Raw genomic sequence first — 17,142 nt, forward strand, 5'->3', positions numbered from 1 at the left:
TTTGGGTGGGGGTGGGGGTGGGGGCGGTAGAGTTGGGGGGAGGATTGGAATACCGGAGAACGCCTGGAAATCGTCAGTCCCACAGGGGGCTTTCCCCCTTCCTCACTGGCTGCTCCCTCTTTGGGACGCCCTGACAGATACCTGCTCAACAAGCTCACCTGCTCTCTCTCTATCGCTCTCTCTCTCCCAACCTGGGGTCCCCAGGACCTGCATAATCAGTGACACAAATGAAGCCAAACATATGCTCAAATATGTTATTTAAATGATTTAACACATTTATATGAGTGCAGCATTTACACTGAAATTACAATGGAAAAAGCTCACAATAAATGTCGCATTTCCTCTGAGCAGGGGAAGAATAATGTGGTTTTATTCATGACAGTTGTATTGCTCGGTGTACCCAGCCTCTGGCTCTCCTCCATGTCCAGCAGGTTTCCCAACTCAACTACAAATTATCTGTTTATTTATTTTGCAGTCCATATTTGATAAGTTAAAATGGTACATGGGCCACTTACAAAAATGAGAAAAGAAAAATTGCATAAAAATATATTTCTGATATTTTGTTGGATTAACAATTTTTTTTTTGTTTACCATTCGTTTTTCCATTATTATACTTTTCTACTTGTCAGTTATTGCCTATAAATGCCAGTCTCTATGCACAGTTTATATTACAGGAATAATGTTAATTAGCAGATCACTGATAATTTTATTTATTTTCCACATGATTAGAATCAGAACCTGTTCTAAAAAGTTTTCAGTTTCAATGAGTATGTTTGAAATGGCTCACAAGGCCATTTGAAAACCCGGTTGATTATTAATGTTAACTAAAGGGCATCTGGTCGGCTGGGTCATGATGACCTCACCTGCTCGTTTACAGAGCAGGTCAGCGTTTCATAAGATAACACAGCTGGAACATGTGTCAAAAATATATATTCAGATGGGGCTTCATACAACATCAAAATATGGAAGGGCTTATTTAGTACGCCAGTAAAACAAATGCATTCTGGGATTAGGGCTAGATTTCAAACTGTCTCCAAAGATACATGTCACCAGGGGTAACAGTGAGATTATAAGGAGCGCTGGTTAATTTTGAAACACACACACACAAACGTTGTACCACCTGGACACACATCGTCTAGGTGGAGAATAAACTCTGCCCTCAAATACTGACTGGGCCAGGCCACACCCCCTTAGGTGGCTGTCAGGAGACTTGGTGGTGGGACTGACTGACTGACTGACTGACAGACAGATGAAGGTGGACAGACGTTCCAGCATGAGGTGGATACCTGTGGTTCTGCTGTGCTTTGCTGTGCCTGTTCATGGGCTATTAAGGTAAGAACAGCTTCTCTTCTAGATCATTCCCACATAGCCGTATAGGCCTCATTAATGTCTTCCAGGAAACATTTATATCTTTTGTATTTTTGATATTATACAGAGGTTGTTTTATTTTTTATTTTTTACCTATTTTATCCAGGTACTGTAGGTCAGGTGACGATTCGTTGTTTTGTAGTCCAGTGGTCTGAAGTTCTGGGGCTTGTATCACAAAGAAGGATTACTGAGTTAGCTGGAAAACTGCATTGAGTAAAACTCAGAACCCATCCCAAATCTGGAACGTAGACTGCAGTAAGAAGTGATGTTTTGGGTTTTACTCAGCGCAGTAATACGGCTAACTCACTAATCCTGCTTTGTGATACAGGCTCAAGAGCTGCTGGCTTTTGTTTTCACCTTGAAATCAGCAATAAAATTTACTCCCAAGAAACCAGATGAGTTACAAACAATAGCAGCAGAGACTGCAACTGTCCGGGAGCAGGGCTGCAGCTTTCTGGCGTAGGGAAATGTAAATCTGTGCTACAGCTTGGCTACAAATACAGAAACATCTCCATCATTATCTTATTAGGGTTATTTTAAACCTTTTGAAGGGCTTTGGAGTGGTTTGGATGCAGTGAGGGCATCATGCCCTGCTCTAACCCTACAGCCCTCAAACTGGGTGTGCCCTTTTGTACCCAGTGGAATGTCACTGCCCTCACCAGCAGGTATCATAAACACTCTGGAGCCCACCAACGCCAGCACAGATTCTGTACACTAACCAGATGGTCAGAACCTGCATTCCTCCTGGCCAACGTACTTCCTGTCTCTAGAAGCCTGTGGTTGGTCGCAGGTGGTTCCTGTGCTCCGTTGCAGTTTATGAATATTCATGAGGAGCTCTGCCCAGAGACAGTAATATCCGTTGCCATGGTTTTTCCATTTGTCACGCCCCTTCATGAATAATTTATAAGCTACGCCAGATTTAAAGTTTCAGTTTCAACATTAGAGACAGAAGCGTCAGTGATTACTAAGTGGGATAATCCAATTGGTTTATGAAATCTGTTCCCCCCTGACCGCTGTAGTGTCATGTGACTTTCCCAGAATCCCCCTGCGGCGTTTCACGTCCCTCCGCTCTGAGCTGCGCTCCGCCCAGAGGCTGGAGGCCTTCCTGCGGGAGCGGCAGCCTGACGTCTTCAGCCGGCGGTACTCCCAGTGCCTCCCGTCGAGCTCCGCCGTGAGGCTCGGCACCAGCACCGAGAGGCTCTACAACTTCATGGACGTGAGCGCGTGTCCGTCTGTCTGTCCCTGCGCCACACTGCTGATAACCCAGCGACGCCTACGCTAACCGCTAACTGTGCACGTCCATTCCCCTGGGCTCTCTGCGTAATGTGTGCCAACACTCAACAGCATTGTGATACACGGGGCAGTGCTCCAAGTATGGCAGCCTTGTCCACAAACTTTCCTTAACCCTTTGAAGAGAGTTTTTTGGAATGTTTTTTTTTTTTTTCAAAATTACAAGTCTGTGTTCTAGAACTCCACTGCTTTCAGTTACCAGTAGTGATTGCCAGATCAGCATTAGAATTTTCAGTTAAGAGCATTCTAATCATATATTTGTGACCTCACACCTTAAAGGGTTAAGGGCCAGAAACTGGGTATATATTAATGAACAATTAATATCATATAATAATATATAATTTAACAATCATATATAATTTATGTATGATTCATATTTGTTCATTAATTTATACATTTCAGAGCTATGAGGTGGAATTCTTGTGTTAGCTTATGGAGGATTTGGGGGAGTACAATTTTCATGCAAATGCTGCCACCTTCTGTCCCAAACACACAAAAAATGGGGAATGTTCAGTGACTTCAAAAGAAAGAAGGAAACAGCAAGCACACTTAAAACTGCAACCTTTAGGTCAAATCATTTACCAAACACTTATCTTGATGAAAACTTTAATTACATTACATTCATTTGGCAGACGCTTTTATCCAAAGCGACGTACAATAAGTGCATACCAAAGGTCATTGGAAGAACTACAAAACCATAATTAGAACATTCACATTTGCTCATATGAGTTGCATTAACCAGTGCAAGGCTGGCAGGCAGAGGCTCTGGTTCTGAAGAGTGTAGAGATTTATGTGTAAATGCTCCCACCTGCCGGTCAAACTGCATACTACACCAAATTGCTGTTATTCTTTATTTTGTCAAATTGGTGTGCCCTGCATCGCTGTGGATGGCTTAAAGACTATTCCTGGGCCCTAATGTGTGCCATGGCTACCCTCACTGTCTATGGTGGTGAATGCACATGATAAATACATTCACATTGTCCCTGTAACTGTGTGCTTGTTGTGTGAGTGTCAACAAAGATTGACCCTCACACAACAGCTGTAAACCAGCATAAGTGGATTTAATAGCAGAGAGGGAATCCTCTTGTGACCGTTGTTCTGATCTGGTTGTGATCTCCAGGCTCAGTATTACGGTGAAATAAGCTTGGGAATGCCGGCGCAGAACTTCACCGTCGTCTTCGACACGGGATCCGCGGACCTGTGGGTCCCCTCCTCGTACTGCATCAGCGAGGCCTGCGGTGAGCTTGAACCGTATATCAGCATCACAGTAGACTATCTCTGGACTGTATATCAGCATCACAGTAGACTATCTCTGTACTGTATATCAGCATCACAGTAGACTATCTCTGTACTGTATATCAGCATCACAGTAGACTATCTCTGTACTGTATATCAGCATCACAGTAGACTATCTCTGTACTGTATATCAGTATCACAGTAGACTATCTCTGTACTGTATATCAGTATCACAGTAGACTATCTCTGTACTGTATATCAGCATCACAGTAGACTATCTCTGTACTGTATATCAGCATCACAGTAGACTATCTCTGTACTGTATATCAGCATCACAGTATACTATCTCTGTACTGTATATCAGCATCACAGCACTGCATCACTGGATATTATCTTTGCACTGTGAATAAGCATCACAGTATTTTATCTCTGTACCGTATATCAGCATCACAGTATATGATCTCTGTACTATATATCCGCATCACAGCACTGCATCACAGTACATTATCATCTCTGTACTGTATATCAGCATCATATCACTGTAAAAAAGCATTACAGCACTGCTTCATAACACACCAGAGTTACATCAGTAAATGACAGCACAAAACAATAAGGCTACTTTTAAGACTTAAGGACCAGGGTGTGAACCTCTCAGTTCTTGAATTTTCAAGCAACTCAGCTACATAATTAAAAAGGAAGATGGTCATTTCAATCAGGCTAAGAATGTGAAAATGTATTTCAGCAACATAAATAAATGAACAGCCGATCCATCTTCGGTCACCCTGTGGTCTCTCTCCCTCTGCACAGTGATGCACCACAGATTCAAGGCCTTTGAATCGAGCACCTACTCCCACGATGGCAGGATCTTCTCTATCCACTACGGGTCTGGCCACCTGCTGGGCGTGATGGCCAAGGACGTGCTGCAGGTAACCTGGCCTTCGCAGCACCTGCGTCGGCTCCGTGTTTACTCACAGTGACACAGCTTTAGCACAAGTGAGAAGCACAGGCATGAAACAGCACCTGTGTCTCACTCTGTGACTGTGTGTGTGAATGAGACGGTTTAGAAAAGTATGTATTTATAGTAAAATGTTCCCAAGAGTTAACCTCATATAATGATCCTTAGTCTTGCAGCAAATGAACAGAAACAGAAAGAAACAGAAACAATCATTAATATTAGAACTCTGCTTGTATTAGCATTCATTTTATTTTTGTATTATTTAGCTCATATCCTTCCAGTGCAACATAGGTTGCACTATACACGTGCTTAATTCACACTGTGTTATAAGTTCACATACAATACTTTTGTGGAAAATTGCGATGGAAATGGAAACCTTACCGTAATCAAAGTGTCTAATACACTGGGTGAAACAGGGCTCCTAGACCACTAGTTTTGAGTGTGATAAAAAGTTTTTCACGTGCTAAAGGTCTTAGTAAATCAGGCCCTGGGTGTAGAGGTGACTGAACACTGAACACTGAACACTGAACACTGATGGGTGTCTGTCGTCTCCCTCCCGTGTTCAGGTCGGGAACGTGTCACTGGCGAATCAGGAGTTTGGGGAGTCGGTGTACGAGCCGGGCTTCGTCTTCGTCATCGTGCGGTTCGACGGGGTCCTGGGCCTGGGGTACCCCTCCCTGTCCGAGGCGGCGGAAACCCCCGTTTTCGACAACCTGATGGCCCAGATGCTGGTGGAGCAGCCCGTGTTCTCCTTCTACCTCAGCAGGTGGGCGGGGCCACTAGGCATTGCCCTTTTATGGTAACGTAACAGGGTCACATAATCATACTATCTGACATATCAGTCAGTCATAGCTTTTTGTTCATTACCCTCAAATGACCCAATCAGAGTGGCCCAGTTGTTAACTGTATCACAGGGCTATGACTCTGAATCTTGGTGATAATGGGCTGGTTCTCCTCAGGAAGAAGAACACCGCCGAGCCGGAAGGGGAGCTCTTGCTGGGGGGGTTGGATGAGGCCCTGTACAGCGGCCCCCTCACCTGGGTGCCTGTCACTCAGAAGGGCTACTGGCAGATCATGATGGACAAGTAAGACTGTAAACGCACAACCTCTGTGTAAGGGCAGTGCTAAACTCATGTCCTCTCTGTAACGGCAGAGCTAAACTCACATCCTCTCTGTAAGGGCAGTGTTAAACTCACATCTTTTCTATAACGGCAGCGTTAAGGTCCAGGGCACAGTGGCCTTCTGTCCCCAGGGCTGCCAGGCCATCGTGGACACGGGCACCTCGGTCATCAGTGGCCCGTCCAGCGACATCCTGGTCCTCCAGCAGCTCATCGGAGCCACGCCCACCTCCATCGGAGAAGTGAGAACACCTGCGCAGCTGCGCACAGCCGTCTGCGCAGATACGCTTTTCTGCTCTACCTGTGCTAAACTCAGGGTCTGTGCAGATACTGCTTGTCCTGTTCTACCTGTGCTAAACCTACTGTCTGTGCAGATATGCTTTCCTGTTCTTCCTGTGCTTAATAGCTCTGTAGTTTTTGATAGGTGTGCCTGTGTGCGTTGACTCTCTCTCTCGCCTGTCAGTACCTGATTGACTGCGCCAGGCTCTCCAGCCTGCCCCAGGTGGCCTTCACGATTGGCGGGGTGGAGTTTGCGCTCTCTGCCGAGTCCTACGTCCGGAAGGTTGGTTCCCTCAGCACCCCTGGTCTCGGCCACCTCACATGGACCGCACTGGACACATTTTTATAAAATATCTTATTTAATAAATATTAGAAAATTGAATCAGCTGTGTCAGGGACGTCCGTACTTCAGCCCAAATGCCAACGAGGGCTTGTAACGCAAACCAAACTAAATTATTATTATTTATTTTTTTTATTGGCGTTGTAGTGCAATTTTGTGTTTTTAACTGTAGGTGGCAGCATTTACCAATAAATGCCCTAAAACCTACCACCACAAGGCTTCCCTCTTATAGTTTAGGGCAGGGTTGCCAAACCCTGTTCCTGGAGATCTATTGTCCTGTAAGTTTTCACTCTGACCCTAATAAAGCTCCACCTTATTCAACATCTCGTTGAGTTGCTAATGAGCAGAATCAGGTGTGCCAAATAAGAGTTGAAATGAAAACCTACATGACATTTTAGATCTCCAGGAATAGAACTGGGCAGACCTGGCCTTAGACCATAGAAATGCAAAGTAAGCATGAGGTAATTACTTATTATTGGTTTTAGAAAAGTGGTAGGTAAACTGTCTGATGTAATGGTTGTAATTTTACATTTGTTTGCTTCTGTTAATTCATTTTTAAATATAACCGTAGGAAAAAAAAGTTTGCCAGAGCTATACTATACCTCCAGATGACTGACAGTCCAATATATCTGAATTAAAAGATACAGCAGATTTAGTATTATGAGTGGCTGGGGCCAAAATCCAAGCAAGATTTAATTAATTGGGTTGAGCAACATTCTTTGGTTTTATCACCGGATAAATAACAGAGACCATAAGGACTACCATACATCATAAATTTTATCATGAGATTGACACTTAGTAGCTATTAGGACATTGCAGTCAATGGCAATTTGATGGCTGATGAGGACATTTTGTTCGCTACACACAAAATGGAACCAAACACTTCCCCTGAGTCTCTCCTTCTGTGTATTCATGGCTGATTCATAGCATGAGTGAGCTTGCGGTCTGATTGGCTGAGCGTGCTATGACTGATATCTGTTATGACCGAGGTGTCACTCAGTTTGATTGATTGATTGATTGACGCGGGAGTGAGCGCCTCCTCCTCTTCCTCTTCCTCGGGGCAGGAGACGGTGGGCAGCCGCGAGGTCTGCTTCAGCGGGTTCCAGGCCGTGGACGTCCCCTCCCCCGTCGGGCCCTTCTGGATCCTGGGAGACGTCTTCCTCGCCGAGTTCTACACAGTCTTCGACCGCGGCCAGGACCGGGTGGGTCTCGCGCAGGCCCGACAGGCACCCCCCCCAAAACGGCCTTTAACCCCAGAAATAATTTAAACCCAAAAATGGTTCAGTGACCGGAACTGAGGCTCATTGTGAACGTTGATCGAGACACAGCTTAGCCTAACTGTTTTGTACAACCTCTTCTAAATTGTAAAATTGATATGCTGTTTACGGCCTTTGAAGATGTTGTGTGAAACATGTGTCATGTTGTCCCGTTGCTCCCACTCCCCCCTGCCCACGATACTCAAGAAAAGAACAATAAAACAGTGTCTCCAAAGTGGTTGTAATTGCTGGACAGTGTCTATCCTTTTCTTGTTCAGCAAGACTTTATTAATGATTGTTTTTTTTAAAAAAAAACAGTTCGACATTTAACATTTGAGCTAATAAGCAATCATTTGTGGCAGAGTAATTTTGTCACTTTTTTTTGACTGTTTTAGTGAATTATCTTACAGTATTACTGCAATGGGTTCTTCCTGAAAGAGACTGGGATGTTGTGAAACTGTATTTTATTATCGCACATCTTACAAGTGGGACATCCGTACGATGTGCGCATCCTATAAACATAGCAGTCGGAACGGGTAAGATTAGGGCTGAGAGATACAGTAAGGCTGGAATAGAGAGTGAAAAATAGAACAGTGAAAAAATATACAATAAAAAAAAATGACAGGTCGCTTTTTTCTTAAATAGTTGAAAACGAGTCTACTTCTACATGGTCAGGGGCTGGCAGCATTAGCATTAAGGCTAGGAGGTCTGGGAGGGCTCCTCTTTGGCCAGGTGGTTGCCGAGCGACTCCAGGATGTCGGTCTCCGGGAGCCCCGCCGGCTGGTCCTCTGCGTGGGGCGCCCCGTCAGGAAAGCGGGAGGCTGTGGCTAGGCCTCTCTTCCGCACCAGGCCCTTGGGGCTGTGGAGACCCTGCAGCGAGCTGCAGGAGGGCTGCCAGGAGAAGTGGCGGCGCGGCAGCTTGCCCCGGTCGCCGGGGACGGTCCAGCGGAACTTGCGGGGCCCGGTCTGGGTCGGGCTGAGGCTCGGCGGGGCGGTCTGCCCCCGGACGCCGCGGTCCAGCGATTCGGGGGACGCCTCTCTGCTCCGGTCCCGGGCGGGCTCTGGGGCGGGCTCAGGGGCTGGGGCTGGAGCTGGGGCGGGTTTGGCGGCGGTGCCGGGGTCGAGCTTGTGCCCGTTGGGGGCCTGTTGTGGGGGGGTGACCACGACCTCGGGGACCCCGGCGACGGCGGGCGAGTCGGGCTGGACGTCCGAGGTGGAGGGGGTGACGCTCACCTCCCGCACGGGGGCCAGGGTGTCCAGCGGGGCGTGGGAGGGGTGGAGGAGGTGGGGCCTGGGGTGGATGTGGTCCTCGGGGCAGTAGGGGAAGAAGACGCTGGAGACGTCGCTGCTGTGGCGCTTGAAGTTGGGCCGGGTGGAGCGGGCCAGGTCCGGCACTTCCTGCACGCTCAGGAGCCGCCGCACCCGCCCCAGAACCGACTCCTGCCGCCGGTGCCGGAAGTCATGTGACTCCACATCCTCGTTGTGCAGGACCTCCGAGAGACTGGAGCACCACAGGGCAGAACAGGGAGGGTCTGATATAGCACAGCTGGTTCAGTGTGTGTGCGTGCGTGTGTGTGTGTTTATGTGTGTGTGTGTATATATGTAATGTGTGTGTGTGTGTACTGTGTGCGAAGGGTGTGTGTGTGTATAATTGTGTGTGTGTGTCTCCTCACCCCATGTCGGTGGTAGAGCCCAGGAAAGAGGGGATGCAGTAGTCGGCTGCTGCCAGGGTGTACGGGGGCCGCAGGTCGGAGTCGTTCCAGTAGATGTCCTTGGTCATGCGCGGAATGTTCATGTGCATCTCGTCCACCGCCATCAGGGACACCTGACCCAGAGGGGGCGGGGTTGCAACCATACACCACTCAAATGTGCCACCACGCTAACACGCTAACATTTAATGCTCTATCTGGGCAGGGCTAGGATTAGCATTGGCACACAGTGGCTGTAGTCGGCACTCCGTTCTGTTCACAAACCTGCAGATTTCTGTCAATGCACCAGTTGGCCTCAAAGTCATCATCATCCTCTCCAAAGGGGTTAATAAGCTGCTCTGCCACCTGACAGGAGCACAGACGCAAGGCATTGTTGGAAATGTATTTCTGTGTGACATACTTTTCCTGATGTATTATTCCATGGCATGTTCCCTGTGCCCTTTTGACCTGCAGGTGAAGGTGATGTGGGGAATGGACCCACCTGGCTGGTTGGTTGCATGGGTATCTATAAATATATGTGCTCATATTGTGAGACGACACCCTAAAGAAGGCCAACTCTTTTTTATTGCAAAAAAGTTTAATTTGTGCAGTCCTTTCAGATAAAACCACTATTTTAAGGTGGTTGTAAGTGAACTGATTGGAAATTATGAATTGCTGTAACAATCTATACAATGTGAGATAGTGTGCAGCAAATGTATGATGTAATCCAGGGCAACATCCCAGCGCATGTAACTGCAGCTTTGGCGACGCTGGCCGGTTTTGCATGTGAAGTTCATTTGTTTCGACAGCTTCGCGACGTGCCCGGTTGTTGATAAGCACACACCTACTTACTGGAGTGAGCCTGGTTATTACAGGCCTGGTGTGTGTATAATTTGTGCGGGTGGTTGTTTCTGCGACTGTTTGTGTCCTCGGTGGGTGGGGTTTTTCTGTCTGGTTCTCATCTGCCTCCAGACTCTGGACAGAGGGTCTCATTATCCTGCTCCAGGTCATGTTTATACGCTGCAGTTTGGCACGGCGTTGCAGCAGTTTGCGTCTGATTCAGTACTGGGTGTGTCACGGTCATAATCGCGCGTGTGTGCGTGCGTACGTGTGTGTGTGCGCACGTGTGTGGTAAGTGTGGTTATATTTAAACATATGAGGCTCCTGCTGATGATAGTGGTTGCTAAGGTCACTCAGTAGCAGGACTGTGTTTGGTCTCCGGGGGCCCTGTGCTAATGCTAAATGTATTACCAAGATGTTCTAACGCTTCACAGCAAATGCTGAGCAGGGCTGCCACCTGTCTTCACACTGCCCATACCGTAATACAGCGCTACCCAGCCCTGCTCCTGGAGCTCTATCCTGTGGGTTTTCACTCCAACCCTGATTAGGCACATCTGATTCAACAGCTAGAGATCTCACTGAGTTGCTAATTGGTAGAATCAGGTGTGCCGAGTTAGGAGAGAAACAAAAACCTACCGAGCAGTTGATCCCCAGGAACAGAGTTGGCCGGCCCTGCCATAGTACATTTAAATTAAATAAACATTTTTTTAAAAAAACCTTCAGCCAGCCGGAGTAGAAGAAGAACTGCAGCAGGGTGAAGACGGGCACGTACAGGTCCAGGTCGTGACCCGGGTAGCCCAGCTTGGGGTCCAGGAACTGGCGCCCGATTATGCAGGCGAAGAAGAAGGTGTAGACGGCCAGAGTCACCACCTGGGGAGACGGATGCAGCGCACGCAGGTGAGAGAGTCAAAGCATCTGATCTCACACAGGGGGACCCCTGTGCATGCTGGGGTTCTCTTCCAACCACAGTTGCAATCCCACAATTTTAACAAGCTTTCTTTTTTATTAATTACACTTCTCATATTTATTTTATTACTTTTTTTTGCAATTGCACAATTTTAATAAGCTCCCTTTTTTATTAATTACACTTGTCATGTTTTGAGGGATTATTTACCCTTTTAAGTGACACTGTGTCAGAAATAGTTATGCATGCCATAAAGAATAAGTCCCACATATGCACTGTGCTATATTTCATTACATAAAAAGAGGCAAAAACATTTTTTCATCTGGTCAAATTAAAGACTGAGGTGAATTGCTTTGGGAATGATAACGAGCCAAACCCTCATTGTGCTAATTTAACACTATGCAGGCTTGGCTCGTCATTACCCCTTCTCCAGGCCAAGCCCCACCCCCCAAGACCAGGCCCCGCCCCCTCTCCAGTCTGCAGCATACAGTATCTGCGTACATTCTACCCTTGAAGTCAGCCATGTTGTTTTTTTTCACCCTCATGTTTACCCCAGACTGTAGCTGTGTCTCTGTGACCCTTACAGTCATAGTGTTCCTGTGTATGAACGGCCATGGATCTGCTGTACTGGCCTTCCCTGTGGTCAGATAGTTGGCATGTCTGGCGATGTAAATAGCAGGTGAATGCCAGGTATGAGGTGCATAACGCAGGCTATATGCAGCTGGCTGGCACTGAGCGCGCTCCGTAAAAGGGGGAAAGGCACTGTCTGTTAGAACACCGTGAATCAGACACGGCAGTGCATCTGGCTTTGTGATGCCACTCATTTTTAATGGCTCCTGATTGGTCCTTGTTCTTGGTGTGCTCTTGACCTTTGACGGTGGGGACTAGAACTGAATGAGACATATGCAGGCTGCATTCTTACCTGCGTGTAGACCAGCGGGATCCCCACCCAGTCATAGCCAAACAGAGTGGAGCACCACGTCCTGAAATGGTTCATTTCCTGAATCATCATAAAACAAAATGTAAGACACAACTAGAGTTGACCTTGCTGTTGTCATAAGTAAAATGAGAACATGCATGATCTTGGTCCCACCATTTCAAAACCAGACTCCACTATCTGTTTGTCAGTTTCTCTTTTCTACCTTACTCTCACTTCCTCTGAACACGATCATTATTGTCAGAGACCGACACGTGACAAGTTCTGCTTCAAGTGAACGTACAGAGTGTCACCCCACTTACTTTAGCTCTCTGGGTCAACTGCAGCGTATTTAGCTGGGGTTTTAACCTTGGGCTTAAACCCTAAGACCACAGAACTGCGTAATAACTGGAACAGCAGTCCAAATAGGTTATTACCTGGATTAGCTGTTCCAGTTGTCATGCAGCTCTGTGGTCTAGGGACGCGAACATGAGGCATGCTGCAGTTTAACACTGATCAGGGCCGCACAGTGCTGCTGTCAGTCTAAAATAGTGAAAGACGGACCCCATTGTGACTGGCTGTGCTGCAGCTGAAGGTGATTGGTTAGGCTGCAGCTGAAGGTGATTGGCTGTGCTGCAGGTGGAGTTGATTGGCTGTTTTGCAGACTCACATTTAGGATGGTCTGCAGATCCACACTGTCCTGGATGCGACCCTCCTTCCTGGCTTTGGAGGCCAGGTTAGTGAACCACACCACAGGCACCCAGTACTTGAGATGAGGGGACTTGAGGTTTTCAAAGGTCTTCCTCTCCTCTGCAGTCATGAAGCCTGTGAGGGCGTGAGAGCGAGACACGTTTCTATGGGGCCTGTCAATCACAGAGCTGTTTCCATGGAGAGCATTCTGTTGTGCTACTCATCAAAGCTCCTGCTTCACAGTACGATTGTGACCAGGACAAATTTTTCGCCCTCCAGTACAGTTCCAACATTCAACACCATTTCACTTATCCCCAAAATTCACAGTTTGGAATGCTTGAATGTGTTGATAGGACTGTCCTATCAACCTAGCGCCCCCTGTCAATTTGGAAGAGCCTCCTGCACACAGTAAAATGATCATTGTCAATTCAACTCTTACAGAGTACATATATCCTCTATTGGACTCATATGTACGCTGTTATAGTTGAAATAACAAAACATTTTCCTATGCAGCGTGCGTCACCAGTCACCTTTGACCAATCATTTCTAATGGACAGAACCTGGTGTCCACTGCATTTAAAATCCAAGGGAAGAATCTGCCATGAAGAAAGAAAAACGAACTGTGTAGCTCAAGCTGGCTATTTAGCAACAAAGCTAAATTCTGGTGCACGTAACGTTAACACAAATCAGGTTGTATTGATTCAGTAGGTGCTGGTTACATTGTCCATTGTCGTGTTCCAGCAAACCGAGGAAAACAAATAAATCAAACCGTGGAGGAAGACAGGGACCCAGTCCCCACGGCTATACTTGATACCGGTTGCCACGGACGACTGGGTACCCATTAAACACTGGTGAGCTGGAAATAATGATGCCACCTGCATGTCCTGGGCGCTGACGGATTAGCCCGCGTTCGGTCATTTACCCAAGACGATATTTATAGTTAATCCTGCTGTGGGGTAGGCGAGCGTGACACATGACTGGGACAGCGTAACCGAGACGACCCAGAGCCCCCTGCCAGCGAACTGCCCCCCCCCCACGTGAGGGCTGAAGAGGAACCGGGCAGTGGCCGATTCATAACAGAGTGCTCGCTAGGCCGTAAGGGATTAAGGACCGGCTCCCCAAAGGGGGACAGGAAGTGATCTCGAATTAGCGTCGCATGGTAGAAGAGTTTCCCCTCTGCCACTGCTTTCCCTGGCTGTGTCAGATTTGAAAGCAGAAGTTTTCTAACCTGATATACAGTTACACCCTAAGCTTCCCCACCTATGGGCCACCATCCCAAACCCAGGCCCCACCCGCTATCCCTGTCACTGAAATCACAGTCCTTAAGGGCCAAGAACTGCTGGTTTTCCGCCTCTCCTGTCCCGTCCCGTCCCCGGCCCTACCTGCCTCCACCACGTGGTCCATGGTGGGGAAGCGCTTGCAGACGGCGGTGCTGACGGAGCGGAAGATGAGCAGGGAGGTGAGGTTGACGTAGCGCATGAGCGTCCGCCGCAGCAGGCGGCCCTGCTCGTCGCGCCCGTGCACGCAGCTGGAGATGAGGTACATCAGCCGGTCCGGCCACGGCAGGTTCACAAACTGGTTCCACCAGCGGTTCACCACCAGCGTCACATAGAAGCCTGCGGAAGGAAGGAGACCATGGAGGGGAGGGGGGGCAAGGGGAGGGCGGGGGGGGCTCAGCTTTTTTTGGTTGCGGCCAGAGGCGGGAAGTCCACGGGTCACAAATTATTGGCTGTAGCAAAACCCAGCATGCACAAGCGCCCCCAGGACCAAGATTGAGAACCAGTGCCTTATCGAATGAGCCACCCAGCAGCCCAGCTGAAAACAATTGGTGAGCTTGCTGAACCCCAACCACTGTCCTCACAAGCACAGGCCACGCAAAAGGAGGATTCACACTGGAAAGCAAAAACCAGAGAACAGCTGTAGGAAATCCTGCTTGGACAGACACTAAATCAGCCTCGCGCGCCCACCAGCACAGTTACAGGCGCACAGCGTCATCGAGCTTGGTCGGCTCGGCCCTCAGGCGGAAGTTTCGGCGTGCCTCGGCCTGCGAGACGGTCAACTTACCCAGAACGAACGTCACCGGGATTTGCTCCGCATATCTATCACAATATAGCGACAACTTTTCAAAGTATCGTTTTTGCGCGTCTGAAAGAACGAGCCTTTGGGGAAGAGAGATAGAGGGATGCGGTTAACTTATTTTCTCGTGTGTGTGATGTATGCTGCTTATTATCAGAACAGCATACAAACACAGTGGAGTAAACAAATAAACAAACAAAAAATTAAGTTTGTCCTAATTTCAGTAAATTTTACCCCAACTTAAACATGCATATTATAGAACATGAATATGAAGGTTTCCATTATTAACAGAACAATGTATAGTTTATAAATTTCAAACCCAGATTGACAAGTAGGCTGTAACATAAATTGGTGTATGCTGAGGCCATTGAAGTACAGTATATGATTTTACTGCGAAGTTACAAATCCCCTATAATTACAATTGCCAGTAAGTCCACCAGGAAATGTACCGTTACATAGCCTACATCTGACCCTGCACAGGTTATGACAATATTTAAACCATTAACCGCAAGGGAATGCATGTAAGCAAAATAATGTTATATTTTGAATTCAATAACAAAACCGATGATGGAAATACTGTAAATGAATTATTTCCATCTGAACTCAAGTTTGTTAAACTCAAGTAGCCTAGTATTTGTATATTGAAGAGCCAACAAATACTACATTCAAATTATTCATTGGCAATTGATTTTCACATCCCATATTAATAATTCATTTCATATCTCTGAAGACATAAACATAATTGGGTTTTTTTTGTTGTTGTTGTTGATGATGTAGTTTTTAATGACACTGAAATTAACTATGGAATACTTTTCAGCGGCAAAATAAAGTAGGCCTGCATGCAAAACTGGTTATCACAGAGACCTCAAATAGATACAAATTTAAACACGTTATCACAAATAAAATGTTTTGTACATTACAGCATTAGAAAGTCTTGAGCTTGTACGGGCCATTGTAATGAACATGCGCCTTTTGTAAAATAGGTATGATCATTCCCCGACAAACATCAGCCTCTTGTTATTACACTCGAAACAGTCAGAGCCCAAATGCAAAACACAGACATACAGGTAAGATAAATTGTCCGCTACCTGTAGACGATGCTTAGCAGACTGTACAAAACAGCGAAAACGATAAACTCTCGGTAGAGAAGTTTGTAGATACTGCCTTTCCAACGGAGCAATAATCTATGGAAACCGAAGAAGGTAGCATTGGCAACCTTACTGGAGTAAGTCACCGTCATCTTCAGTTACTGTAAAAAATAAAGCCATTAGGTTTGAATTATTTGAACGCAGTCATAAATAATCAAATAGTGATAATAGAGTAGGCTGTCGGATCTCAACTCAATCCGTTTTTATAGTGCCGTTGTTCTGGCTGAGGATCAATAGTTGATATTGCAACACAGGATAGCCTATTTGATTTATTTTTATCATACAAATTTTATCATTAAAATGTGTTATGTATATTATATGTATTTTAAAAAATATATTCCCCCTTACCTGAACACCCTACATCACAAAGCGCGCGCTGTTGTATTTCCAAGGTGATGAGTCAAGTGTGAACCCTCAGGAGTGACGGCTTAGGCTGCTGGATTTAGCGTTCTGTTATTGCCAACATTACGAGCACGAAGAGATGTGTGCCCGTGCCATGGAACGAACGCACAAAACATTTGCTGAGATTGCTCTTGCTAAATTTACTTGCAACTACTTGTTGACCTTGGGCACACGACTGTAAACTGCAAGGTCCTCCAGTGGACTCGCCAGACCATACCGTGCATGTACAGAATTACTTCTAGTCGCAGAAAATCCCCAAAACGAAGAGAACCCCAGCTTTTGAACAATGATCACCGAGACAAATTGTGTGTGTGTGTGTGTGTGTGTGTGTGTGTGAGAGAGAGAGAGAGAGAAAGAGAGAGAGAGAGAGAGAGAGAGAGAGAGAGAGAGAGAATAAATAGGTCTCAGTTCAAATGTAATCATTCGATCTATCAACTGAAGACATCTTGAACATTAATGTCAAAGAAATCCAATAGCAAAAAGTACTTTACTAAATGTACTGTTTAATGTCTTATTCGTTGTTTCAGTAATATGACCAATCACTTCTACACTGGAAATCACATGAAAATGTTGGTCCAAAGGAACAAGTTGGTTCTGAACTAAATTTATTATCATTCAGTTGTGATTTTTTTAAAG

General features: G+C 46.5%; 2 protein-coding genes across 2 annotated transcripts; one reads left to right on the forward strand and one right to left on the reverse strand.

The window, feature by feature from the left end:
* The first annotated feature begins 1,086 nt into the window (after positions 1–1,086).
* On the forward strand, positions 1,087–8,092 carry nots (nothepsin). The gene is made up of 9 exons (XM_064318509.1): positions 1,087–1,332; positions 2,407–2,584; positions 3,779–3,896; positions 4,702–4,820; positions 5,416–5,615; positions 5,809–5,934; positions 6,065–6,209; positions 6,431–6,529; positions 7,651–8,092. The coding sequence occupies exons 1-9, from the start codon at positions 1,250–1,252 to the stop codon at positions 7,852–7,854; spliced, it is 1,272 nt and encodes a 423-aa protein (XP_064174579.1). The 5' UTR covers positions 1,087–1,249; the 3' UTR covers positions 7,855–8,092.
* On the reverse strand, positions 8,079–16,881 carry LOC135245465 (bestrophin-3-like). The gene is made up of 10 exons (XM_064318508.1): positions 16,453–16,881; positions 16,045–16,205; positions 14,945–15,039; positions 14,263–14,496; positions 12,861–13,015; positions 12,197–12,274; positions 11,088–11,240; positions 9,816–9,896; positions 9,516–9,667; positions 8,079–9,343 (listed from the first exon to the last, which is right to left on the reverse strand). Exons 2-10 carry the CDS (start codon positions 16,194–16,196, stop codon positions 8,542–8,544), a joined length of 1,902 nt encoding a protein of 633 aa, XP_064174578.1. The 5' UTR covers positions 16,197–16,205; positions 16,453–16,881; the 3' UTR covers positions 8,079–8,541.
* Between the last annotated feature and the right edge of the window lie 261 nt (positions 16,882–17,142).

The sequence above is a fragment of the Anguilla rostrata genome, chromosome 19 (assembly GCF_018555375.3).
Source record: "Anguilla rostrata isolate EN2019 chromosome 19, ASM1855537v3, whole genome shotgun sequence".
Lineage (NCBI taxonomy): Eukaryota > Metazoa > Chordata > Actinopteri > Anguilliformes > Anguillidae > Anguilla > Anguilla rostrata.